The 27,497-nt window shown below is 38.1% G+C and overlaps 1 protein-coding gene across 1 annotated transcript; it reads right to left on the bottom strand.

The window, feature by feature from the left end:
- On the bottom strand, positions 1 to 27,497 carry LOC108253500. The gene is made up of 2 exons (XM_017447590.2): positions 27,384 to 27,497; positions 1 to 552 (listed from the first exon to the last, which is right to left on the bottom strand). The coding sequence occupies exons 1-2, from the start codon at positions 27,495 to 27,497 to the stop codon at positions 265 to 267; spliced, it is 402 nt and encodes a 133-aa protein (XP_017303079.1). The 3' UTR covers positions 1 to 264.

The raw sequence follows: 27,497 nt of genomic DNA, 5'->3' as shown, positions 1-27,497 counted from the left end.
ATGCATTGTAAGGCTGCCACCGCCACCCTTACGCCCATGACCAAATCTTTTAACATTAAATTTGCATGGATGAAAATTTTAATTTGCATGGATGAAAATTTTAATTTGCATGGATGAAATGGTGATTAAATCAACCAATCAGGTTGGTTATCCCTCTGGTTTAAATCTTGACTTAAAACAGTGGTCCTGGGCATAGACATACAAAAATCCAGGCTAAAACAAGAGCGAAAGTTAATATTGGTCAGTTACTGAAAAGTACGATTCCTACCAGGCCCGCCCTTGCAAAGGCAGATAGGACGTGCACATGTTGGCTTGCTGCTGGTGATGATGTTGCATGCTACTTGGCCGCTGATAGGATGCCATCAGAGTGTTGCATTGTTGCATCTGCTGACTGGAGACTGGACTGTTGCAGTGACCACTACTGGTCATACCCTGGTGTGATTGGTTGGTTCGTTGACTATTGGAGGATTGGTTCTCCCCGCCTGTCCCGGAGCATGGCTTACCGTCCTTGACTAACACTGGAACAGCAACCCGACGGGGAGAACTTTGTGCCTGGGGGGGCAGAAGAGGGGGGAGAGGTTAGGCCAGGTTCCATAAGATAGGGGTGACTGTGGAATCACTAGACAGGTGGTAAAAGTGACTGCAAAATCAGGCGGTATAAGAGTTTTCGAATGTTCAAATTATGTAGGTATATTGAGGACTAAATTCCATACGGCAGCTGGGATTGAACCCACGTTCACTGTAAACTCGCTTCAGATGTGTTCTACACACATTACTAACGAAGTAGGTATTTTGCATATGGAAATTCAACTTTCCTTAATACTTAACGTTCGCAGAATCATTACGTATAATAACTATAATACTGCACAATCTGTACATAATATACGTAGTTAGATACGAGTAATATCTACATTGTACATATACTTTATACTTCCCTATTGTTCTCTCTAGTACTTTTTGTCAGACACCCAGGCGGAATGCGTCTCGAAAGCTCTTGTAACATCCATAGTATTATCTGCTATAAATACCTACCACTTGCCAAGTGCTGGCACACATTTGTGTTTACCACTAGGTCAAGGTCATTGACCCGGTGCTGAAGTGTTTGAATTTCAATTCCATATTGATTTTCCCTCTGTATTTCAGCTGATTCTTTCATTGAATGGTATTGAGGGCCGTATTCCAATACATACCGTACCGAGAAGGTGCTCGGCCGAGACAGTGCTTGTGCATGGCTGAGTATTCAGAAGATTAAGAAGGTGTAATACTGAATTTAAGCTTAATGGTATTGACATACCTACATAGTAGAAGTAGAGGGGGTTGTAAATTTGGTATGATACAGCGCGTTGTTAGGACTGAAGTTGTGAGATGAGATTTTCAATATGGGCTACACTTTTTCGGTCCACGGCTTAATACTTTTTAAGATACTAGGTACTATGATAGATTAGAGGAGGAGAACTATCGATAGTCGGCGCCATCGATAGTTTTTTTTATTACATATTTTCCTTAGTAACCCTGCGTACAAACATCGTCAGCTTTTCCTTTCTCTCCCTCCTCCTTTTTCTCCTCATCCCTCCTCTACCTCCTCCTTTTCTCCTCTTCCTCTCTTCCTCATCCCTCCTCTACCTCCTCCTTTTCTCCTCTTCCTCTCTTTCTTCCCCTATTTATTGCTCGTTGTTTCTGTCGCGCCTTCATTCGAACTTCCGTAGCTCGTTACCTCCTCGTTTTGACCGGGATGTAAAGTTTACCACCCCCTTATGATGCGTCTCACAAATCCTTATGACTTTTCATTTGGACGATTTCTTCCCCTATTTATTGCTCGTTGTTTCTGTCGCGCCTTCATTCTAACTTCCGTAGCTCGTTACCTCCTCGTTTTGACCGGGATGTAAAGTTTACCACCCCCTGATGATGCGTCTCACAAATCCTCATGGCTTTTCATTTGGACGACAATATTACAAGTACTTTGCAGTCCTAGGGAAAATTAAAAAAAAAAAGGTATCTACTTATCTACCTTAGTACAGAGGTTTGTGAGCAATGTGAGCATATTACCAGATGCATTCATTAATGCTTTTCTACCAAATGAATGACAAATTAACTTTGTCCTTTGTAATGTCCAATGAAAAAGTATTACCAATAGGTGCCTATTTAGGAATTTACATATTGTGTTCAAAATAATAATAATTGATAGCCTTTTCTACCAAATGAATGACAAATTAACTTTGTCCTTTGTAATGTCCAATGAAAAAGTATTACCAATAGGTGCCTATTTAGGAATTTCCATATTGTGTTCAAAATAATAATAATTGATAGCTGTGCCGCACAGAGGACCGAATTGATAGCTGTGCCGCACAGGGGACAAAAATTTATGTACGTGTGTTCTTGCAAAACCCGATCCGAAGAGTGGAAATTCAGTCACTGCTCTCTTAAGGATGATCTAATTCCAAGTTCACTTTACATGCTTTGTTTTAACGAAGGCTGAGGACCGAAATTTATGTACGTGTGTTCTTGCAAAACCCGATCCGAAGAGTGGAAATTCAGTCACTGGTCTCTTAAGGATGATCTAATAACTAATTCCAAGTTCACTTTACATGCTTGGTTTTAACGAAGGCCATACTTCCAAATCTGTGCTCATTTGTTTGAATTATTTCAACTTCCCCGGTTATCTCTACAGCTTCGACACTGAGGATGGGTACTTGAATCTGAAAAACACACAACGGTATATATTGCCCCCTCCTCCTCCTCCTCCTCCTCCTCCTGTTATTCCTGTAACATTTTCTCTCTCTTTCCTTTTCCTGCAATAGTCCCCTTTCCTTTTCTCTCTCTCTCTCATATTGATTTTCATTTCGTCTTAATTTCTTTTCTTTTTACTCGAAATTTTCCCGAAACTTATTCCGGACGGATTGTTCACCCTCTCAATCGACCTGCTATCCTTCAACTTTCAACCCTGAAAAAGTATTACCAATAGGTGCCTATTTAGGAATTTGCATATTGTGTTCAAAATAATAATAATTGATAGCTGTGCCGCACAGAGGACCAAAATTTATGTACGTGTGTTCTTGCAAAACCCGATCCGAAGAGTGGAAATTCAGTCACTGCACTCTTAAGGATGATCTAATTCCAAGTTCACTTTACATGCTTTGTTCTAACGAAGGCCATACTTCCAAATCTGTGCTCATTTGTTTGAATTATTTCAACTTCAACCAATCTCCATCTTCGTTACATTCTACGTAATTTCTCCACTTCTAAGAAAAATTACATCAAATAAATCAAGTGTAATGAACGATTTGTAGTTGAACTCAACTCACATCCGCTGAACACATTCTGCCTATATCCGTATGGTTTTCTTGCAGTACAATAGTCCTAAACTAAAATGGACGCGGCACATTAGGGATCAGGAAGAGACCGCCTTAACATAATAATGGTTAATCAGGCAGAGTAACATTCCAATCTGACCACTCTACATACCCAGAAGGGAAATGAAAAGGCACAGGCATATAGAACATTACTTCGTTACATTCTACGTAATTTCCCCACTTCTAAGAAACATTACATCAAATAAATCAAGTGTAATGAACGATTTGTAGTTGAACTCACATCAGCTGAACACATTCTGCCTATATCCGTATGGTTAATCAGGCAGAGTAACATTCCAATCTGACCACTCTACATACTCAGAAGGGAAATGAAAAGGCACAGGCTGCACAGGCATAGAACATTTTGTAATGAACGATTTGTAGTTGAACTCACATCAGCTGAACACATTCTGCCTATATCCGTATGGTTAATCAGGCAGAGTAACATTCCAAACTGACCACTCTACATACTCAGAAGGGAAATGAAAAGGCACAGGCATATAGAACATTATACTAGTTAAATACACCAAGACATCCACATAATAGAAGCTTTCAAAGGTTGTGTGATGAGCTTTTCTTAGGAGCAAAGTGCATACCTATTTATATTATTAAAACCCTCTCTGTACGCTAAGAATGCTTAGGAAATGTTTTGCGTTCAACACACAAGAGTACATATTCATCATATGAGTACCACTCGGGACTTTAGTTGCATTTTCAACAAGGAGGAAACTCCGTACACAAATGCCCGGATCTTCCAGCTCAGTTATAGGAACCAGCTAACTCCGTACACAAATGCCCGGATCTTCCAGCTCAGTTAGTTAGGAACCAGCTAACTCCGTACACAAAAAGCCAACTTTAAGGCTTAGTGTAGGGGTAAATAGCCCTAAAAGATGGATTAAGCTTATACGAATGAGCGAATCTCCATGAAACCGCTCATACTAGAGACTAGGCCGATGATAATAATGATGCAAAGAAACTCACACAATACATTCCTTGGACATTCATACAAAAGCATCAAAAAGATGGATTAAGCTTATACGATTGAACGAATCTCCATGAAACCGCTCATACTAGGGACTAGGCCGATGATAATAATGATGCAAAGAGACTCACACAATACATTCCTTGGACATTCATACAAAAGCATCAAACCCAACACTTTCCGATGACAACCTCACAGGTTCGACCTAAAATCACTTCCTTACCATTGAAAACGATTTAAAATTAAAAATAACATTGATTTAAAGCCGAATGAATGAAATGTGGAATGGTTTTCTATTGTCAATGCGTTACCTGGTGGAATAATATTTTCATTAGGAACCCGGATCCTCCGGCTTTGTAGACCTGGATCATAACCGCGGCTTAGAATAATACATCACGGGACACGGGTGTGAGGAACCCGGATCCTCCGGCTTTGTAGACCTGGATCATAACCGCGGCTTAGAATAACACATCACGGGACACGGGTGTGAGGGTTCGGGATTTGGGAAGAAGGGATGACCAAAATGTAACTTAATCTTGTCAAAACCCAAAGTCTTGAAAAGTATTAGGTAGAATGTCGGTCGTAAGCTCGTAAGTTCGGAAACAAAAGCAAAGTTGATAAATTCGACTTGTTGACATTTTGAGCTAAACCATGTAGGAGATTTTCATTAGGAACCCGGATCCTCCGGCTTTGTAGACCTGGATCATAACCGCGGCTTAGAATAACACATCACGGGACACGGGTGTGATTTGGGAAGAAGGGATGACCAAAATGTAACTTAATCTTGTCAAAACCCACAGTCTTGAAAAGTATAGGAACCCGGATCCTCCGGCTTTGTAGACCTGGATCATAACCGCGGCTTAGAATAACACATCACGGGACACGGGTGTGAGGGTTCGGGAAGAAGGGATGACCAAAATGTAACTTAATCTTGTCAAAACCCAAAGTCTTGAAAAGTATTAGGTAGAATGTGGGTCGTAAGTACGGAAACAAAAGCAAAGTTGATAAATTCAACTTGTTGACATTTTGAGCTAAACCATGTAGGTGAGGTTAACGCCAGAAACAGAATCTGCCTCCTAAACCCTAAATCTCTATTGTTTATTGTGTGGTCAAATTCTTAAATACTTGTATATGAGGACAAAATCCCATACTACCTCGGCTGAGGTTGAACACTTGCGTTCAACACACAAGAGTACATATTCATCATATGAGTACCACTCGGGACTTTAGTTGCATTTTCAACAAGGAGGAAACTTGCGTTCAACACACAAGAGTACATATTCATCATATGAGTACCACTCGGGACTTTAGTTGCATTTTCAACAAGGAGGAAACTTTTTTTTCTCCTCTCCTAAAGTTTTCCTTTTCAAATTGATATCTAGAGCGCCTTTGATATGGAAAATGTTTAAAATGTTTGCAAGGAGGATGATGAGGATCTTTCTTCTTTTCTGTGTGAAGGCATTTTGTGTGTAGGGCTCTTAGTTCTTCCATCATCTGGATAAACATAAATAGTCCTGCAATAGTCCCCTTTCCTTTTCTCTCTCTCTCATATTGATTTTCATTTCGTCTTAATTTCTTTTCTTTTTACTCGAAATTTTCCCGAAACTTGTTCCGAATGGATTGTTCACCCTCTCAATCTCAATCGACCTGCTATCCCTTAACTTTCAACCCTGGGACTGGGAGTCAAAATTCAACTCAACTCGGTCACCTAAGGCTGAGGTTCTTGAATATAAAGTTTCATAACCCAACCTCAATACTTAGCACGGTGGACTCTGGATCTGGAGGTTGGTGGTTCGAGGCCAAGTCAAGTCATAAATTTTAGCATAGTGTATTCAGCAGGGAACGTCATGAAGCAGTTATGCTCAGCACAATTAAAAGACATCTGAACAATGTATATTTTAATAGTGCAAAATTAAATTTGTGTCTTGGCAAGTTTTAGTACGTACCTACACGAGAGTTTTCTCAGGAGATACGGGATATCGGTGTTTTTTCCCTTGTTTTCTATATCTCAACTATTTTGCTAATCTTTTTAGGAAATATTATTATTAGATAAAGCGCCTTGATCACTACACCACCGAGGTAGGAAAAACACTAAAAACATGACAAAAGAAAGCAAAACCAATGGCCCAAAAATCAGAGAGCCCCCCTGAGAGAATCGACTACTCAAGCCCACATGCGTTGGGCACCACTGAGTAATTGAATCTGAGATTGGTTTGCTGCTGATGTGTGGTTTCCATTGTGTTCTAGGACCGGGGCATTTCTCATTGTTGTATACTCAATTCAGTAGCTAGGTTGATATAGCTATAGTGTTGTTTATTATGAATGGGAACTCACGGGAAGTTGATGTTTAGATAACGTCAAGACCATCAGATAATATTCCGTGTGATTGTTGATATGAAGTAGATTGTAGGGATTGTTGGTTTTGAACTGAGGAGCCAGTGCGTTTTAACCCGAATTATCAAAGAATTTAGAGTAGATGACCCAAATTTATCGAGGTAATTGTTTGTCCTCCTAGAACAAAATTTTCAATCACACCGCTAATAAGACAACTTTTAACCTCAGGCTAATCTGAGTGAAGTAGGTTGTGGTTTTCGCGGATCTTGAGGCAAGAAGTTGGTAATTCGAGTTTGAGTAAAATGGTAAAATTTAGCCTTGCGTAGATTGTAGGGATTGTTGGTTTTGAACTGGGGAGCCAGTGCGTTTTAACCCGAATTATCAAAGAATTTAGAGTAGATGACCCAAATCTATCGAGGTAATTGTTTGTCCTCCTAGAACGAAATTTTCAATCACACCGCTAATAAGACAACTCTTAACCTCAGGCTAATTTGAGTGAAGTAGGCTGTGGTTTTCGCGGATCTTGAGGCAAGAAGTTGGTAATTCGAGTTTGAGTAAAATGGTAAAATTTAGCCTTGTGTTTTCTTTCTGGGATCGACATTTGTTCCTAACACATTTTTTCAACCTCATTTGCAGTTGCTTACCTACAAACCATCTACAATATCTACATCTACAAATACCTGCAACCTGCAAGGTAAGAATGGAAATACAGAATCTACAGATTTCATCAGCAGTAGGTATTCTCACCAAGTCCACCGATATTACAATGGTAGACGCAGTGTTTATTTAGACCTAAGCACACAATCCACTATTGTAGTTTAAGTGAGTACTGTTTCGAATCTACCTACTGCGTTTGGTAAATAAAGGTATCCTGAGCCAGTGGTATAATGGTAAATAATCGTAGAAATATCCTAGAATTAGTGGTGTGGCAGGCTGTGGCTTAAGATTAGTTACATATGTCCTGTGTTTCAAATTCCTATAGTTCTATCATAAATGCATGCAACTTGCCGGTTGATTGAAATTGGCCTTCATATCAATATCACTTTGAAACACAAGCATGGTATTTGGGCAGTCAATCGACAGTATATTAGGAAACGAGATAGGATGGCATAATAATTTTGGAAGACCTTATGCTTCTAGCTACATTACTGATGCTTCTCGGTATATTTGTAGATTTACCACTTACCAAACACATAAGTTCCAAATCTGTACACATTATGTTGGAATATACCTATAATAAGATGGGTATGATAACTCCTGGGCAACCACATCTACCTATACATATTACCTATGCTAAGTAGTACCTATAGGTAAATTTTGATGATCTGGATTTTGATCCGTATCAATCTTATCAATAAATACGTTAAACACCTCTGCGATATACGAAGGCCTAATATGCCAGGACACCCCTCTTGAGTACCTAATAACCATGTAAAGATTCTGCTGAATTGTATAATATCTTCGCGAAAAATCAACAGCCAGGACACCCCTCTTGAGTACCTAATAACCATGTAAAGATTCTGCTGAATTGTATAATATCTTCGCGAAAAATCAACAGAAAAAAAAATCCCCTATTCGGTAATCTGAAAAATCTTAGTAGATAGGTGAAGATGCTTCATGCTGATAGCAAATTGCTGCCTCCATCAGCAAAATCTCGAGGACCACATGCTTGAGGCATTTTTCATATTTAATAAGAGAGAGCCTCTCCCTCTCTCTCCCTCTCTCTCTCTCTTTTCGGTAATCTGAAAAATCTTAGTAGATAGGTGAAGATGCTTCATGCTGATAGCAAATTGCTGCCTCCATCAGCAAAATCTCGAGGACTACATGCTTGAGGCATTTTTCATATTTAATAAGAGAGAGCCTCTCCCTCTCCCTCTCTCTCTCTCTCCCTCCCTCGCCTCCATCAGCAAAATCTCGAGGACTACATGCTTGAGGCATTTTTCATATTTAATAAGAGAGAGCCTCTCCCTCTCCCTCTCTCTCTTTCCCTCCCTCCCTCTTTCTCTCTCTCTCTCTCTACCTCTCTCTCTCTCTCTTTCCTACTAAGAAGTCTAGGGTGCTGACAATGCAGATGTTTGCCTATGTTCCCTTTCTCTTTCTAACACGAAATCCTATGAATAAATTGTACCATGTTCCTCATCCCTCTTCTCCCTTCTTCTTCTTCTCCTCCTCCTCCTCTTCCCCTTCATCTTCTCCTCTTCTTCTCTACCGCCTTCTCTTCCTCCTATACGTCTCTTCTTCTTCTTCTTCTTCTTCTTCTTCTTCTTCTTCTTCTTCTTCTTCTTCTTCTTCTTCTTCTTCTTCTCCTCCTTTAAGCTGGTCTACTCCCTGTTTAACGGCCCCTAGCCAGACGATTTTAACGTCCCCCAGCCAGACGATTTGTTTCCAATATCTATAGAGTAGACAAAGTGTTATGGAGAGTGGTGTGTTCATTGGCCTAACAACGCATGGTGAACTTATATCCTGTGCTTTTACAAGGAGACGGAATTGTCTCGGTTTTAAATGTAAGCAATGGAAGAGGTGGGCCTATGTTCCCTTTCTCTTTCTAACACGAAATCCTATGAATAAATTGTACCATGTTCCTCATCCCTCTTCTCCCTTCTTCTTCTTCTTCTTCTTCTTCTTCTTCTTCTCCTCCTCTTCCCCTTCATCTTCTCCTCTTCTTCTCTACCGCCTTCTCTTCCTCCTATACGTCTCTTATTCTTTTTCTTCTTCTTTTCCTCCTCCTCCTCCTTCTCTTTGCATAAATTTAAAATTCATTATCCGTCATTTTGTTGATGGGATGTCATGCCGAGGTGGGGTGACATTATGATATTAACCCCAGGACCTATGTATCTCCTATCCTTGGGACATTCAAACTGCCCCAATTTCTTTACTTTCCTTATCCTATAGGAAGGAAAGTAAGTCATGTAGGTAATTTCTCAAATCCATCTAAAACACGTAGTAGATATGCAGTCTATGATGAAGACGACACGGAATTCCGAAAGCTCCTAAAACTTGCTCTCATATTTCCCCCCCTTCTATTCTAAAACACTTCTCAGATCATATCCCTATTCTTTTGGATAATATTTAAAGATATAAAGTAGATGATAATATCTCCACATCATGTCCGTAATATCCCATTACTAAACATTTCCCCCTAGTGTTTGTTTTAGCTTGAACACAAATTGCTTGACTATAGCAGTGGAGTCTTCATGTTTACTTTACACTATGTCATGTTTAAGATCCAGAGGGTTGTGTAACATGGAATGAGGAATAGGTATTAAGGGTAATGGATCTATGTATAGAAATTATGCTAATAAATCGACTACTATACCTCCTACTGTAGTTGACATTATAGTTTTAAGCTATTAAGTTTCTAAACGTGGAAAACTCCCAGTAAATCAGTTACGATAATAATGCATATCGCGCATATCCCCTGAAATTTCATGTCCATTATCATTTTTAGAATTCGACTACAATAATAGAAGTAACTATTGCTGGGGGACTTTTTATTCCGATTTGAATCTTTGAACAGTAATGAACTGTGTATAAGCATTGTTTCATATATTGCTGACCATTTAATCATATGTATTTGCAATGATCGGAATGGGCTGTTTACCTAGAACTTTTCCTTGTAGAATGTTGCCACAATAATTCACACAACAGAAACAGTTTCTAATTAATGCAACATCGCAGAAGAGTTTAGATATCTACTGCTACATCTATGTATTATATCGTATAGATATAGGACACACACTAATACACAAATATACTTGCACAGTACAGGCGTGGTTTACACAATAGCTTCTACCTTCTATTTGAAACTATAGAGGCTGAAGGCTGAAGATTTTGAATATCAAGTGTGTGATTGGTTGAAATTTGTTACCTGTGTGTGTACTGTGTAATTATGTGTGCTTGAATAAATCTTCAGTGCTCCAGGTAGGTATTCATTTATGTAGATATATGTAGATTATAGATACATAGGTGCATTAGGTATTCGTTTTTGTAAGATCTAATAACTTAGATAACTACCTAGGTATTAAGATAATTTACAATAGTTATAGTTACCAACCTTCCCATGTATTAAATTTCTTATCAGATCATAATAATGTATAATGTATCGTTTAGGTACTCTCATGTATTCAATAATACTGTGATTTAATAAATAAATGTCTTTCTTTGTGTTACTATATCACAACTTTGGTGCTCACTGCAGCATTTGTAGGATTTTTCCAAATACATATAGGAAGTTGGTAATTCGAGTTTGAGTAAAATGGTAAAATTTAGCCTTGTGTTTTCTTTCTCGGATCGACATTTGTTCCTAACACATTTTTTCAACCTCATTTGGAGTTGCTTACCTACAAACCATCTACAATATCTACATCTACAAATACCTGCAACCTACAAGGTAAGAATGGAAATACAGAATCTACAGATTTCATCAGCAGGGCGATTGTAGGGATTGTTGGTTTTGAACTGGGGAGCCAGTGCGTTTTAACCCGAATTATCAAAGAATTTAGAGTAGATGACCCAAATTTATTGAGGTAATTGTTTGTTCTCCTAGAACAAAATTTTCAATCACACCGCTAATAAGACAACTTTTAACCTCAGGCTAATTTGAGTGAAGTAGGTTGTGGTTTTCGTGGATCTTGAGGCAAGAAGTTGGTAATTCGAGTTTGAGTAAAATGGTAAAATTTAGCCTTGTGTTTTCTTTCTGGGATCGACATTTGTTCCTAACACATTTTTTCAACCTCATTTGCAGTTACTTACCTACAAACCATCTACAATATCTACATCTACAAATACCTGCAACCTGCAAGGTAAGAATGGAATGGTCTACTACAGAAATACAGAATCTACAGATTTGATCAGCAGTAGGTATTCTCACCAAGTCCACCGATATTACAATGGTAGACGCAGTGTTTATTTAGACCTAAGCACACAATCCACTATTGTAGTTTAAGTGAGTACTGTTTGGAATCTACCTACTGCGTTTGGTAAATAAAGGTATCCTGAGCCAGTGGTATGGTAAATAATCGTAGAAATATCCTAGTGGTGTGGCAGGCTGTGGCTTAAGATTAGTTACATATGTCCTGTGTTTCAAATTCCTATAGTTCTATCATAAATGCATGCAACTTGCCGGTTGATTGAAATTGGCCTTCATATCACTTTGAAACACAAGCATGGTATTCAGGCAGTCAGTTGACAGTATAGGAAACGAGATAGGATGGCATAATAGTACTGTTTGGAATCTACCTACTGCGTTTGGTAAATAAAGGTATCCTGAGCCAGTGGTATGGTAAATAATCGTAGAAATATCCTAGAAATAGTGGTGTGGTAGGCTGTGGCTTAAGATTAGTTACATATGTCCTGTGTTTCAAATTCCTATAGTTCTATCATAAATGCATGCAACTTGCCGGTTCATTGAAATTGGCCTTCATATCACTTTGAAAGACAAGCATGTATTTAGGCAGTCAGTTGACAGTATAGGAAACGAGATAGGATGACATAATAATTTTGGAGATGGTGAAGAAGACATTCTGTCAGCCTTTCATGAAAGGCCAAATTTAATTAGTTATGTTTTGCTTTTATGCCTGTAGGGGGCAGTATGGGGCGTTTCAGGTTCAAAGATTTCAAAGAAAAGTCGATTTTGAAAAATATTGAGAATTTGGAATTTTTCAAAAAAGTAACCTACATGACGGGAGAACCCTAACGTGAAATAGAGACTATGCTTCTAGCTACATTACTGATGCTTCTCGGTATATTTGTAGATTTACCACTTACCAAACACATAAGTTCCAAATCTGTACACATTACGTTGGAACATACCTACAATATGATGGGTATGATAACTCCTGGGCAACCACATCTATCTATACATATTACGTATGCTAAGTAGTACCTCTAGGTAAATGTGATGGTGAAGAAGACATTCTGTCAGCCTTTCATGAAAGGCCAAATTTAATTAGTTATGTTTTGCTTTTATGCCTGTAGGGGGCAGCATTGGGGCGTTTCAGGTTCAAAGAAAATTCGATTTTGAAATATCGAGAATTTGGAATTTTTCAAAAAAGTTACCTACATGGCGGGAGAATCCTAACGTGAAATAGAGACTGGTTGATTTTTCTCCCTTTTCGTAAAATGTTAGAAGATCTTTCCCTCTCCTTCATTACCTGGTTTTCCTATATCTAAACTGTCTCTCCCTTCCCCTTAGAAGATCTTTCCCTCTCCTTCATTACCTGGTTTTCCTATATCTAAACTGTCTCTCCCTTCCCCATTATCCCGGTTATCTCTACAGTAGGTGAGGTAGGTATATATTACCTAAAAAAAAAAAAAATGCTTTAAGCCTTGAACTATTTAACCGAATTGCACAAGCCGTTTGTGAGTTAGGTATTTTGAAAGAGACAAACTAAAAGAAAAAAATGTGAATTCAAAACTTGGAGTTCACTTCGTCTCTTCAATAACCCCCTACCTTTCCCCTAGCTGCGACACTAGTGTTAATAAATAAGTATCACACCTTTATCCTAGCTACAACATCGACACTGGTTCACTGGTGCTGATATAAATTAATAATATATCGCATGCTTGTATTAAGATCAAGATAATGCTCTATAATGTGTCATAATATTGATGATGGGGATAATTGTCCCAGGCTCCCAGGAATTGTAACTACTAACTCGAACTAGGGGGATGGAATAGGGAGGATTTGTGGGTGAGTATTTTTGTCGGTCACTCTGGATTAACTCTCTGTTTTAAGATCAGGCATAAATGGCCGATCTTACCACAGAGATTTTTCAGTTAATCCTAAGTTCAAGAAATACTGGCTTGGTGTAAATCAAATGGGTGACGTCAAAAAGAAAACCCTTGACACTGTGTTAACTATTATTAGTAGTAAGATCGGCCATAGGTAAGCTCTTACAATTCACTGCACTACTGGCTATAGTGAAACTGAGGATTCAGTGAGAGTGAGAAGTGACCACATATTCATCTCAGCCCCCCTCCCCTCCTCTCCTTCCCTGATACTATCTTGTGGTAAGTGTTTTTGACAAGCATGAAAATCCTGGGCTACCCCTACACGCATGAGAAAGCTACGGATGCCAAGGCTTTTGACAGCACATTATATGTGGAAGTGGTAAACAATATCGGGCCTCCACTAAAACTCTGGAGGTGGAGGTTGTGGTAAGTGTTTTTGACAAGCATGAAAATCCTGGGCTACCCCTACACGCATGAGAAAGCTACGGATGCCAAGGCTTTTGACAGCATATTATGTGTGGAAGTGGTAAACAATATCGGGCCTCCACTAAAACTCTGGAGGTGGAGGGGAGAATGGAGAATGGAGAGGGGAGGGGAAGGGAGGTGGAGGAGATGGCATTTTACGATAGCAAACATTGTGAGGTGTGGACGCATTCTCCCCTACCTTCTTTTTCTTGAATTTTAAACTCGCATTTTTATTGCATTTCAAATCGATAGCAAACATTGTGAGGTGTGGACGCATTCTCCCCTACCTTCTTTTTCTTGAATTTTAAACTTGCATTTTTATTGCATTTAAAATGTGGGTAGTTTATTTATTTATTTTAATACACATCCAACTTCATCCAAGTAAAGGTACATGAAAAATGTGCACGGAGAAAATGGCATTCCATCATGTTAACAATATTTAAGTGTTATAGCGGGATTAGCTGGTAAATTAATGCGATAGCAAACATTGTGAGGTGTGGACGCATTCTCCCCTACCTTCTTTTTCTTGAATTTTAAACTTGCATTTTTATTGCATTTAAAATAAGTTGGTGGGTAGTTTATTTATTTATTTTAATACACATCCAACTTTATCCAAGTAAAGGTACATGAAAAATGTGCACGTATAAAATGACATTTCATCATGTTAACAATATTTAGGTGTTATAGCGGGATTAGCTGGTAAACTAATGAGCACACCGTTGTTGCCTGGTAGCCAGAAGGTCGCGGATTCATATCCCCTGAAATTTCATGTCCATTATCTTTTTTAGAATTCGACTACAATAATAGAAGTAACTATTGCTGGGGGACTTTTTATTCCTATTTGAAGCTTTGAACAGTAATGAACTGATGTGTATTAAATAAGCATTGTTTCATATTTTGCTGACCATTTAATGATATGTTAAGTATTTGCAATAATCGGAATGGGCGGTTTACCTAGAACTTTTCCTTGTAGAATGTTGCCACAATAATTCACACAACAGAAACAGTTTCTAAAAAATGCAACATCGCAGAAGAGTTTAGATATCTACTGCTACATCTATGTATTATATCGTAGAGATATAGGACACACACTAATACACAGATATACTTGCACAGTACAGGCGTGGTTTACACAATAGCTTCTACCTTCTATTTGAAACTAGAGGCTGAAGATTTTGAATATCAAGTGTGTGATTGGTTGAAATTTGTTACCTGTGTGTGTACTGTGTAATTATGTGTGCTTGAATAAATCTTCAGTGCTCCAGGTAGGTAGATATAGATTATAGATACATAGGTGCATTAGGTATTCGTTTTTGTAAGATCTAATAACTTAGATAACTACCTAGGTATTAAGATAATTTACAATAGTTATAGTTACCAACCTTCCCATGTATTAAATTTCTTATCAGATCATAATAATGTATAATGTATCGTTTAGGTACTCTCATGTATTCAATAATACTGTGATTTAATAAATAAATGTCTTTCTTTGTGTTACTATATCACAACTTTGGTGCTCACTGCAGCATTTGTAGGATTTTTCCAAATACATATAGGTATCGCAATAATCCAGCTCCCAATTACCTACCATGCTGGCACCGGTCGCTATGCGCATTTATATTACATAGCTACTCATTTTCCTCACGAGGTTTACCTACCATGCTGGCACCGGTCGCTATGCGCATTTATATGTCATAGCTACTCATTTTCCTCACGAGGCTGAGTGTGGGCCATTGTTCATACAACATTTGGACTGGCACCGGTCGCTATGCGCATTTACATGTCATAGCTACTCATTTTCCTCACGAGGCTGAGTGGGCCCCACGCAATAGCCAGTCACGGAATCAATCCTTTGCAGATACAAATTTCTTGACCCCGCCGGGAATCGAACCCGGGTCTCCCGCGTGCAAGGCGAGTGCAGTGACCACTACGCCAACTTGACCCCGCCGGGAATCGAACCCGGGTCTCCCGCGTGCAAGGCGAGCGCAGTGACCACTACGCCATGGGAGCTGACTAATACTGTGATTTAAAACTTTTGCTTTGTAAATTTGGCGTCTCCACTAGTAACAATGTTCATTTCATTTATTAGTGGAGATGTCAGTTTCACCATGGAATAGGTATACTAATCGACAAAGATATAGCGTTCACAGTTTATATCTCGAGGGTTTAATTTAAAAATAATGAAATATTTTAATCAGGCCAACCAAAAACAAGTACATAATAGAAAGTAAAAAGGAAGGACGGGCTAAAAAGTAGTTTCCGAAATTTAACACCTCCACCATCCACCAGTAAAATGTTGGTCTCACTTATTGGTGGAGATGTCATATTTACGGAATCATATTTTCCAAATATGATGGAATAACAGTAAATTCATGGAGACCGTCTCTGAGAGACCATGGTAATATCTGCTTGGAAACAAAATTCTGATGATTCCACAGTACAGGAACATTTGGGTTGGGCCATACGGTCTTATAGTCGCTTGTAAGGATTCCCCTCTGTCCAATGCAGATGTTTGCCTATGTTCCCTTTCTCTTTCTAACACGAAATCCTATGAATAAATTGTACCATGTTCCTCATCCCTCTTCTCCTCCTCCTCCTCTTCCCCTTCATCTTCTCCTCTTCTTCTCTACCGCCTTCTCTTCCTCCTATACGTCTCTTATTCTTCTTCTTCTTCTTCTTCTTCTTCTTCTTCTTCTTCTTCTTCTTCTTCTTCTTCTTCTCCTCCTCCTCTTCTTCTCCTCCTCCTCCTCCTCCTTCTCTTTGCATAAATTTAAAATTCATTATCCGTCATTTTGTTGATGGGATGTCATGCCGAGATGGGGTGACATTATGATATTAACCCCAGGACCTATGTATCTCCTATCCTTGGTTCTACACTTCTACAGTCTCATGTTAACCTCCTGGTCGTCAGCTTTAGGACACTCCAGAGCGCTAATGCTGGGTTGTTCAGAGAACTCGGGTTGACGAATTCTTGCGAGTTATGCGTTCACGAGTTGTACGTTCTACACAAAAATGCATGCTGGTGCCCTAGCGCTGTATGTTCAAAAATCGACGAGTCCTTTTGGAATATTCAGGACTCAGGAGCAGGATTGTTAAATGATGTGGAAACAAAGAGAAACAATACAAAGAGGATATACAGGAGACAAAATGAACAGAAACGAGTCTTTAATAACTCCGGTGGGCATGGGGTCTTGAGATGGCGATATTCAAATTGCACCGGTCTACAAATCATACCGATCTTCAACTCAAAAGAATTTTTTACATAACTATGTATGTACATATAATATACCTCAATATTAATTAAATAATACAATAACGAACTTTCAGGAGGTTATCTCGTACGGATCACGGTTAGAAAGTGTGAAAAAGACCTTTAAAATTTAGCAATTTTAACGAAATAGGGTTAGGTAAATCCGAAAATATCTTTCAAATAAGGAAAGTAAAAAGTTACTAAATCACACGTTTTTTTTTTATTTTAATGCAATGTAAAAGTTCCTTGACAGTAAAGTGAAATAACATACATAGTTAAACCCGTTACCTGCTTCTTTTTAATCGGCGCAATTTAATACTGGGGCTATAAGGTCCCGGGTATGTTCTCTTGCCATTGGATAGATGTTTAGTCTACCATGTTGTTGTTGTTGTTTATTGTCATGATGATAGAATCCTGTGTTGTCTTTCAAAAAGTGGACAAATTCAAATAAGGAAAGTAAAAAGTTACTAAATCACACGTTTTTTTTATTTTAATGCAATGTAAAAGTTCCTTGACTGTAAAGTGAAATAACATAGGTACATAGTTAATTGTAAATTGTGTATAATGTTGTAACAATCACAATAAAATAAAATTGAATTGATGTTAAACCCGTTGCCTGGTTCTTTTTAATCGGCGCAATGTAATACTGGGGCCATAAGGTCCCGGGTATGTTCTCTCGCTATTGGATAGATGTTTAGTCTACCATGTTGTTGTTGTTTATTGTCATGATGATAGAATCCTGTGTTGTTCTCGAATTTCACAAGTTTGGCCATGCCTCGGGATGAACTAGCGGGATTCCGGAGCGAAGCGACGGAATTCAGCTAGTCTTTGTTGTGCCATGATTCCATTTTGTTCATTGTTTAACCTCTGGGCTGTGTTTGTGTTTTATGTAATCGTTATTTAATTTCCGTTCCTGCCGCATGGTTTCTGTTGTAAGGATTCTTTTGTTTCCAAACTTCTTCTTCTTCTTCTTCTTCTTCTTCTTCTTCTTCTTCTTCTTCTTCTTCTTCTTCTTCTTCTTCTTCTTCTTCTTGTACTTCTTCTTCTTCTTCTTCTTCTTCTTCTTCTTCTTCTTCTTCTTCTTCTTCTTCTTCTTCTTCTTCTTCTTCTTCTTTGCCTTTTCCCGTGTACAGACGGGGTCGGCGTTTTTCGTCAGCCCTAAGGTGATCGCTTTTGGGCTGACAATTGGTCTTGGCTACAAAATTTTACGAGTGGATGCCCTTCGTACTCAACACTGTTTACCTGTGTTGTTCTCGAATTTGTTACTTTGTTGTGCCATGATTCCATTTTGTTCATTGTTTAACCTCTGGGCTGTGTTTGTGTTTTATGTAATCGTTATTTAATTTCCTTTCCTGCCGCATGGTTTCTGTTGTAAGGATTCTTTTGTTTCCAATCTTCTTCCTACAAAATTTTACGAGTGGATGCCCTTCGTACTCAACACTGTTTATAGTCCCCCAGCCAGACTAAGCTGGTCTACTCCCTGTTTAACATCCCCCAGCCTGACGATTTGTTTCCAATATCTATAGAGACAAAGTGTTATGGAGAGTGGTGTGTTCAGTGGCCTAACAACGCATGGTGAATTTATATCCTGTGCTTTTACAAGGAGACGGAATTGTCCCGGTTTTAAATGTAAGCAATGGAAGAGGTGATCATAACACACGCGTTGAATATTATTTATATTTTGTAAAGTAGTGGGAATATTTATATCATTGTTGTTATGATGGGAGAATTTATATTAATATTTTGCTGACGGCGGTATAGGGGGAGTTCAGAATGATATGTGACAAATTCATCATGAAGTTATTGATGTAAAGGCTTTAAAGTTGAATTTGATTGAAAACAACATTTAATTTAATCGCTAGCGTAAGTTAGAGGTGGTTTTAGAAAGTAAACAATCACGATCAATTACAAATTTACTAGTTATAGATAGGTAGATCAGTGAACTATAGAAGTCACTAAAAAAAGGGCTCCTAATCGAGCTTAAAATCCACGAGTGAGGTAGGTATTACCTAAAGAAATGCTTTAAGCCTTGAACTATTTAACCAAATTGCACAAGCCGTTTGTGAGTTAGGTATTTTGAAACAGACAAACTAAAAGAAAAAAATGTGAATTCAAAACTTGGAGTTCACTTCGTCTCTTCAATAACCCCCGACATTTTCCCTAGCTGCGACACTAGTGTTAATAAATGAAACAGACAAATAGGTATCGATGAAACACAAGAAAAGAGGACAAAATTAACTAAGGGGATAGGTATTTCTTGAATCCCCATTATTGGTACCAGCATCATCTCAGCATCTGAGTGGGGATGACTTTTTTTTTCTCGCACATGACGACGAAGAGTGGACCAGCCTATAGGTAGTTGGCTTTATCACACCTTTATCCTAGCTACGGCATCGACACTGGTTCACTGGTGCTGATATAAATTAATAATATATCGTATGCTTGGATTAAGATCAAGATAATGCTCTATAATGTGTCATAATATTGATGATGGGGATAATTGTCCCAGGCTCCCAGGATTTGTAACTACTAACTCGAACTAGGGGGATGGAATAGGGAGGATTTGTGGGTCAGTATTTTTGTCGGTCACTCTGGATCAACTCTCTGTTTAAAGATCCGGCATAAATGGCCGATCTTACCACAGAGATTTTTCAGTTAATCCTAAGTTCAAGAAATACTGGCCTGGTGTAAATCAAATGGGTGACGTAAAAAGAAAACCCTTGACACTGTGTTAACTATTATTAGTGGTAAGATCGGCCATAGGTGAGTTCTTACAATTCACTGCACAATTTGTTACCTGTGTGTGTACTGTGTAATTATGTGTGCTTGAATAAATCTTCAGTGCTCCAGGTAGGTATTCATTTATCTTTAGGACACTCCAGAGCGCTAATGCTGGGTTGTTCAGAGAACTCGGGTTGACGAATTCTTGCGAGTTATGCGTTCACGAGTTGTACACAAAAATGCATGCTGGCGCCCTAGCGCTGTATGTTCAAAAATCGACGAGTCCTTTTGGAATTAAGAGCGAATTCGGGCTTCGGAATAGTCTAGAAATGTCTAGAAGCCAGCATAATTCTCGAATCGGAAGTGCTGGGTTTGAATCCAAGCCGGACGAATATTTTCTGACTGACGTGTTGCGGCGCCGGCGCAAGATTTTACCATTCCCGGTTAAATAATTCTTAAATTCTCTCATAACACATTCTGGTGGTTAATATGTAACATGGAGTGAGGAATAGGTAAGGGAAATGGATCTGTGTATAGAAATTATGTTAATAAATCGACTACTATACCTCCTATTGTAGTTTTAAGCTATTAAGTTTCCAAACGTGGAAAACTCCCAGTAAATCAGTTACGATAATAATGCATATCGCATTGCCTTTTCCCGTGTACAGACGGGGTCGGCGTTTTTCGTCAGCCCTCAATCAGCCCTAAGGTGATCGCTTTTGGGCTGACATTTGGTCTTGGCTACAAAATTTTACGAGTGGATGCCCTTCGTACTCAACACTGTTTATAGTCCCCCAGCCAGACTAAGCTGGTCTACTCCCTGTTTAACGGCCCCTAGCCAGACGATTTTAACATCCCCCAGCCTGACGATTTGTTTCCAATATCTATAGAGACAAAGTGTTATGGAGAGTGGGGTGTTCAATGGCCTAACAACGCATGGTAAACTTATATCCTGTGTTTTTACAAGGAGACGGAATTGTCTCGGTTTTAAATGTAAGCAATGGAAGAGGTGGAAGAAATTACAATTGGTTTTTCGTATTTTGAATGTTCAGTAGCTAAAGCGGTCAAAGGCAATTTTCTTATTCAATTTTGAGCCCCATCGGATCTTTAGGGACACCGCAGGGACCATTTTTCTGAGAAAGTCCTACGGCTTACTAAGAGACTAGAATGCAACAATATCAGAAGTCAGAACCCAATATCCAAGACTATCTACCATATAGAATTGTAGATATATCTATTTTGTTAGGTTTTAGAATGGAACACTGTTAGGCACACCAAAACCTAGCTGGTATGCTGTGTGTGTGATTTTGTTTTGTTTATTCAAGCAGAGAATTTATTATTTACATTGAAGAGGTGGAAGAAATTACAATTGGTTTTTCCTATTTTGAATGTTCAGTAGTTAAAGCGCTCAAAGGCAATTTTCTTATTCAATTTTGAGCCCCATCGGATCTTTAGGGACACCGCAGGGACCATTTTTCTGAGAAAGTCCTACGGCTTACTAAAAAACTAGAATGCAGCAATATCAGAAGTCAGAACCCAATATCCAAGACTATCTACCATATAGAATTGTAGATATATCTATTTTGTTAGGTTTTAGAATGGAACACTGTTAGGCACACCAAAACCTAGCTGGTATGCTGTGTGTGTGATTTTGTTTTGTTTATTCAAGCAGAGAATTTATTATTTACATTTTCATACCTATAGGTATTCTTTCAGTTCTTGTCAAGTCATGCTCAAACCTCCTAGCTTCTAAATTCTGTTTAGTCCTCGAGGTCCATTTTACATCAGGGGATATTTGTGTTCTTGTTAAATTCGAAGGCACACCAAAACCTAGCTGGTATGCTGTGTGTGTGATTTTGTTTTGTTTATTCAAGCAGAGATTTTATTATTTACATTTTCATACCTTAGGTATTCTTTCAGTTCTTGTCAAGTCATGCTCAAACCTCCTAGCTTCTAAATTCTGTTTAGTCCTCAAGGTCCATTTTACATCAGGGGATATTTGTGTTCTTGTTAAATTCGAAATAGGTACTTATCTATTATCTAACGGTTAGATTCTAACCATTGGTTTCTGAATAATTTAGAAATGTATTTGTCTTATTCCCAGTTATTACGAGTATACAATTGCGAACTTCCATGAGGGAAAACTCAGGTAAAAACAAAGCAAATCATTAGAATATTTGAGTTTTCTCAAGGCCTAATTGTTTTCATTCCCCTGAAGTCCCTAAACCACATTGAGCTTTATTATATAACTTTGGGGAAATGCAAAGGGTAAAGTTCTTTATGAAACAGGGACATACAAATCCATTTGAATTGAAATGTTGCCCAGTATAATGCGCATTCATTTGTTAATGCAGTTGCATTGTTGACATTTGTCACACCAGTGACAGGCATATTGTAATATGCATGTCACACGTCACAACATTGTACTATGAATGCAAGGAATTCTCGCATTCTGATTGGTTCTTTCATTTTGGGTTGATGACTCATTGCTGCCATATCCATCTGGATAACGTATAATGTATCTATTATCTAACCATTGGTTTCTGAATAATTTAGAATATTTTAGAAATGTATTTGTCTTATGCCCAGTTATTACGAGTATACAATTGCGAACTTCCATGAGAGAAAACTCAGGTAAAAACAAAGCAAATCATTAGAATATTTGAGTTTTCTCAAGGCCTAATTGTTTTCATTCCCCTAAAGCCCCTAAATCACATTGAGCTTTATTCTATAACTTTGGGGAAATGCAAAGGGTAAAGTTCATTATGAAACAGGGACATACAAATTCATTTGAACTAAAATGTTGCCCAGTATAATGCGCATTCATTTGTTAATGCAGTTGCATTGTTGACATTTGTCACACCAGTGACAGGTACATTGTAATATGCATGTCACACGTCACAACATTGTACTATGCATGTCACAAGTCACAACATTGTACTATGCATGTCACAAGTCACAACATTGTACTATGCATGTCGCAAAGTCAGAACTCCTAACAGTCATGACATCACGTATTCCATGTATATTACTATCTTTCTACTACATAAATATACCTATCTACCTAAATGTTGGTCAATTACATTTCCCATGAGGCAAATAACAACAGAGGTGTCATCCAGTTCTATCTTTTTGACAGAGGTTTAAAGTCACTGAGAAGTAATTATTGCTGGGGGACTTTTTATTCCTATTTGAAGCTTTGAACAGTAATGAACTGTGTATTAAATAAGCATTGTTTCATATATTGCTGACCATTTAATCATATGTACGAGTATTTGCAATGATCGGAATGGGCGGTTTACCTATACCTAGAACTTTTCCTTGTAGAATGTTGCCACAATAATTCACACAACAGAAACAGTGTCTAAAAAATGCAACATCGCAGAAGAGTTTAGATATCTACATCTATGTATTATATCGTAGAGATATAGGACACACACTAATACACAGATATACTTGCACAGTACAGGCGTGGTTTACACAATAGCTTCTACCTTCTATTTGAAACTAGAAGCCAGCTATGGAACGCTGAATGCAACAATTCCTGTGACGGATGGATCAGTTTGTTTGATAGAGGTTTGATGTCACTTTAAAATGGAATTATCAATGACACGGATTTTACGCTCCATTCGACGACAAGCTAAACCGCCTCTCCACATTATTCTCACGAGCCTGATTGGGGCCAGATAAAACCAGCAGCACGCGATTGTCCAGATAGTCACAACACCAAATGTAGAGGACATTACAAGCCAGCTATGGAACGCTGAATGCAACAATTCCTGTGACGGATGGATCAGTTTGTTTGATAGAGTTTTGATGTCACTTTAAAATGGAATTATCAATGACACGGATTTTACACTCTATTCGACGACAAGCTAAACCGCCTCTCCACATTATTCTCACGAGCCTGATTGGGGCCAGAAAAAGCCAGCAGCACGCGATTGTCCAGATAGTCACCCATTTGCATACCAAACATGCGCAACGTTACTTAACTTCAGTGATCCATCGGAAATTGTTGCATTCAATATGCTATTACCCCTACCCTGCACGCTGGCTCGATTGATCACTGAATTAAGCAACTTGGTCAATGATTGGTATCTGGGCACGAGGTTTTTTTTCCGAAATATCTGAGAGCTTTTTTTTTAATATTAATCAGAGGTAGAGGCCTTTCTTAGAAAATATAATAAACAGGAGGGACAAACAGGGCTTTTTCTTACAAAATAACAAAACACAGTTCTTTAGTCCAGTCCGTTTTGACAGTATGAACACATGCTTCTTGCTTTCAAAATTTCAATCGCGTTAGATAAACATAAACCTTGAAAGGGTTAGGATTGTTAGATAAATTGAAAAAAAAAAAAAAAAAAAAAAAAAAAAACCCACACATGCTCCGATTTCCGCACACACATGTGGACATGTTTTCTTTTTTTATTTTGTTTTTTTTATTTGACTCTAAAGATTTGCGGAGGAAAATTGTTGGTGTGAAGCAAGACAGAAAACAAAGATTTATTAGTTGGAAAATGCTTGGACCCGGGCAGTTTTTAGTTTTTCAGTTGAAAGAGTGGAATCATGTGGAGAGAGTATCGTTGTTTATTCAAACTAACCAGGGGAGCAGACCGACAGACGAGAGCAGCATATTTGAGAACGTGCTAAAACAGGTGGCCGTTTTGAAAATTAGGTATTTAAAGGAGGCTGATTTGGCGTTCATTAAACTCTTAGACCACACTGGCTTAAAACATAAAATTCGGGAGTTATTACCAGAGCACAAGCCGCCAACGCTAATCGTAGATGGCCTACAAAAATTTAGATGAGATAATTTCGCGCATTTCTGTTTCGCGAATTTTCCAAATTTTAATCTAATCGCGATCCGTTAGGGAGTTTATGGCAAACAACGACGATGTCAGGAAAACGCGTGGCCTACATGGTTCTGAAATGCCTCGATTGGCCAAACACAGTATCCTTTAATTGTTAAATTCGTTAAACAATTAGATATATAATTCGATGAATTACAATGGAGAAAAGAAAAACGAATTCGGAATATCTCGGAAAATCAAATCCACCACTTAATGTGGAGAAATAATATGAAATAAAGAAATAAATCCCAGAAAATATTTCGGCACAATGGTGTGCCGGAATTTTGTTTTTCGATAAGAAAATCCTTCACTTGGAGGATTTGGAATTAAATTTAGATTTAAGTTTTGAAGTGCGTTTTAATCTTGGACACTTTTTTTTATTTACAGTGCGTGTTTGAATGTGGAAATATTTGTCTGTACATTGATATCCATATTATGATAATAAACACACATTGCTTATTTTGTACATTGATAGAAAAATCAGTATTATGTGAGTTCAGCTGGGGGGCACTTTAAAAACAGGGAGAACACCAGGCTGAAATTCCCTGCTAAAGGAATTAGCAAAGGAAACGTGCGAAGGGCATCCACTAGTAAAAATTTTGGCTAGGCCATAACCAAATGTCAGGCCCAAAGCAATCATCCTAGCTAAAGGCTGACTGATAGAGGCTGACGACCAAAATGCCGACCCCGTCTGAACACGGTAAAAGCGCGAGGTAAGAAGAAGAAGAAAAGATGCAGAAGAAGAAGAATGAGAGAAGAAGAAGAAGAAGAAGAAGAAGAAGAAGAAGAAGAAGAAGAAGAAGAAGAAGAAGAAGAAGAAGAAGAAGAATGTACTATATTATTGTACATAGACTTCGCACATAGAAAATTAGCCAATGTCAATCTAATGTAATTATAAGGTACATACCTACGAGTGTAACAGAAATTTCGGATGTACCCAAGTCCCTGTTTTGTTGGAATAAAAAATAAATTGGCTCGTTTACCCTGATTGCCCTGATAATATTACATTAGCCAGGGTAAGTATTGGGAGTATGGGAGGTGTTTATTGAGTCACATAATTGTGTTATGTATGGGGAGGAGGTAGGAGAGTGAGATTATTGTTCATGGGAGAATGAAATTGCTTGAATCTAATTATGTTCGGACATAAAAGGGGAAGACGTGGTTTTATTGTTACAAGAAAGTTCAATACAAAGAGTAAATCTTATGGCCACCACTCATCCTCAGACCATCTGACAGATAGAAAGTGTGTGCTGGAAAAAATTTGAAACCTAGGTCTATCAGACAGTCTGAGGAACCTATATCTCAAACTTTTCACGTTCCAACTGTAGACAGTTGGAACTTTATAAAAAAATAAAGTAATCTCATACGGTAATTTTGGTATCTCCATTAGTACCACTTTGAAAATACCTACGTGATTATGTTTTTACTTTCCTTATCTGTTGAGATGGTCACTGACAACATCATTTAGATGTTTCTAAACAATTTATAAATACTGAATCAAGTAATTCCATTTGGTAATTTTGGCATCTCCACTGATAGTGCAATATTACAGATCTACTGACTGTTCTAATTATGTTTTCGATAAAAAATCTTCACTTGGAGGATTTGGATTTAAATTTAGATTTAAGTTTGAAGTGGTTTATATCTTGGACACTTTTTTTTTATTTACAGTGCGTGTTTGATGTGGAAATATTTTCTACACTGATATCCATACGATAATAACACATTTCTTATTTTGTACATTGATAGAAAATTCATATATGAGTCTAGCTGGGGAGACTTTAAACAGGGAGAACACCAGGCTGAAATTTCCCTTGCTAAAGAATTAGCAAAGGTTAAGTGCGAAGGGCATCCACTAGTAAAATTTTGTAGCCAAAACCAAATGTCAGGCCAAAGCAATCATCCTAGCTAAGGGCTGATAGAGAGGCTGACGAAAAATGCCGACCCCGTCTGAACACGGTAAAAGGCGAGGAGGAAGAAGAAGAAGAAGAAGAAGAAGAAGAAGAAGAAGAAGAATGTACTATACTATTGTATATAGACTTCGCACATAGAAAATTAGCCAATCTCAATCTAATCTTATATGAGATGTCGAGATTACAATTATTGGATCCCTAAGTAGGAAGTTAGGTAGGTTTACACCTTATTAAACACCAACTATGGTGAATGTTAATAGCTAACTTTCTTGGTTAATTTTTGTTAACTTGAGTTAGTTGATATTATTATTGCGATGTATTGATATTTCGTTCTAGTTATTGTTAGTAAGGTATTTTAGAGGGGGGAAAATGATAATTTGTGATTTATTCTTTCAGTTAAAAACACTTTGTAAACTAATAATTTTTTTAAAAAAACAAGAAGAGTTTGATAGAGATTACAAGTTAATTTAGAAAAAAAAACTGGTTTTTGGATTATTTGAGTTATCTTTTGAGCTAAATGCAGTAGTTTATGGTAGGTTAGGTAGTTAGGTACCTACTTTTAGTATGTAGTTACACTTTTCTTTAAAAAATCAAAGACATTTTGAGCATTCTTGTTACAGAAAAAGCTTCACAATAGGGTAATGATTATGTGTAATCTATTGTATTAGTTATCAATAAAATCAAAGAAAAGAAGCACAATCAAGATGTGAATTCATATTCTAGATATATAGTATGGTCAAGCAACATGGATGATAATGATAAGGAATAGTGAAGGTACTTACTGGCGAAGCGAGGATCATTGGCAGTACTAGGATACCATCCTGTGGCAGAAGTATTCCCATAGGAGGCGATGGGATCTCCCCCATTACAATACTGTGCAGGGAACTGATGCATATGCAT

This window comes from Diaphorina citri, unplaced genomic scaffold, assembly GCF_000475195.1.
Source record: "Diaphorina citri unplaced genomic scaffold, Diaci psyllid genome assembly version 1.1 scaffold1971, whole genome shotgun sequence".
NCBI lineage: Eukaryota > Metazoa > Arthropoda > Insecta > Hemiptera > Psyllidae > Diaphorina > Diaphorina citri.
This window is presented reverse-complemented; position numbering and strand designations above follow the sequence as displayed.

Coding starts and splice junctions, on each gene's coding strand:
- LOC108253500 (XM_017447590.2), bottom strand. CDS start 27,497: ATGCATATGCATCAGTTCCCTGCACAGTATTGTAATGGGGGAGATCCC. Junction 553..27,383: donor CTGCCAATGATCCTCGCTTC/GCCAGTAAGTAC, acceptor CTGCCCCCCCAG/GCACAAAGTTCTCCCCGTCG.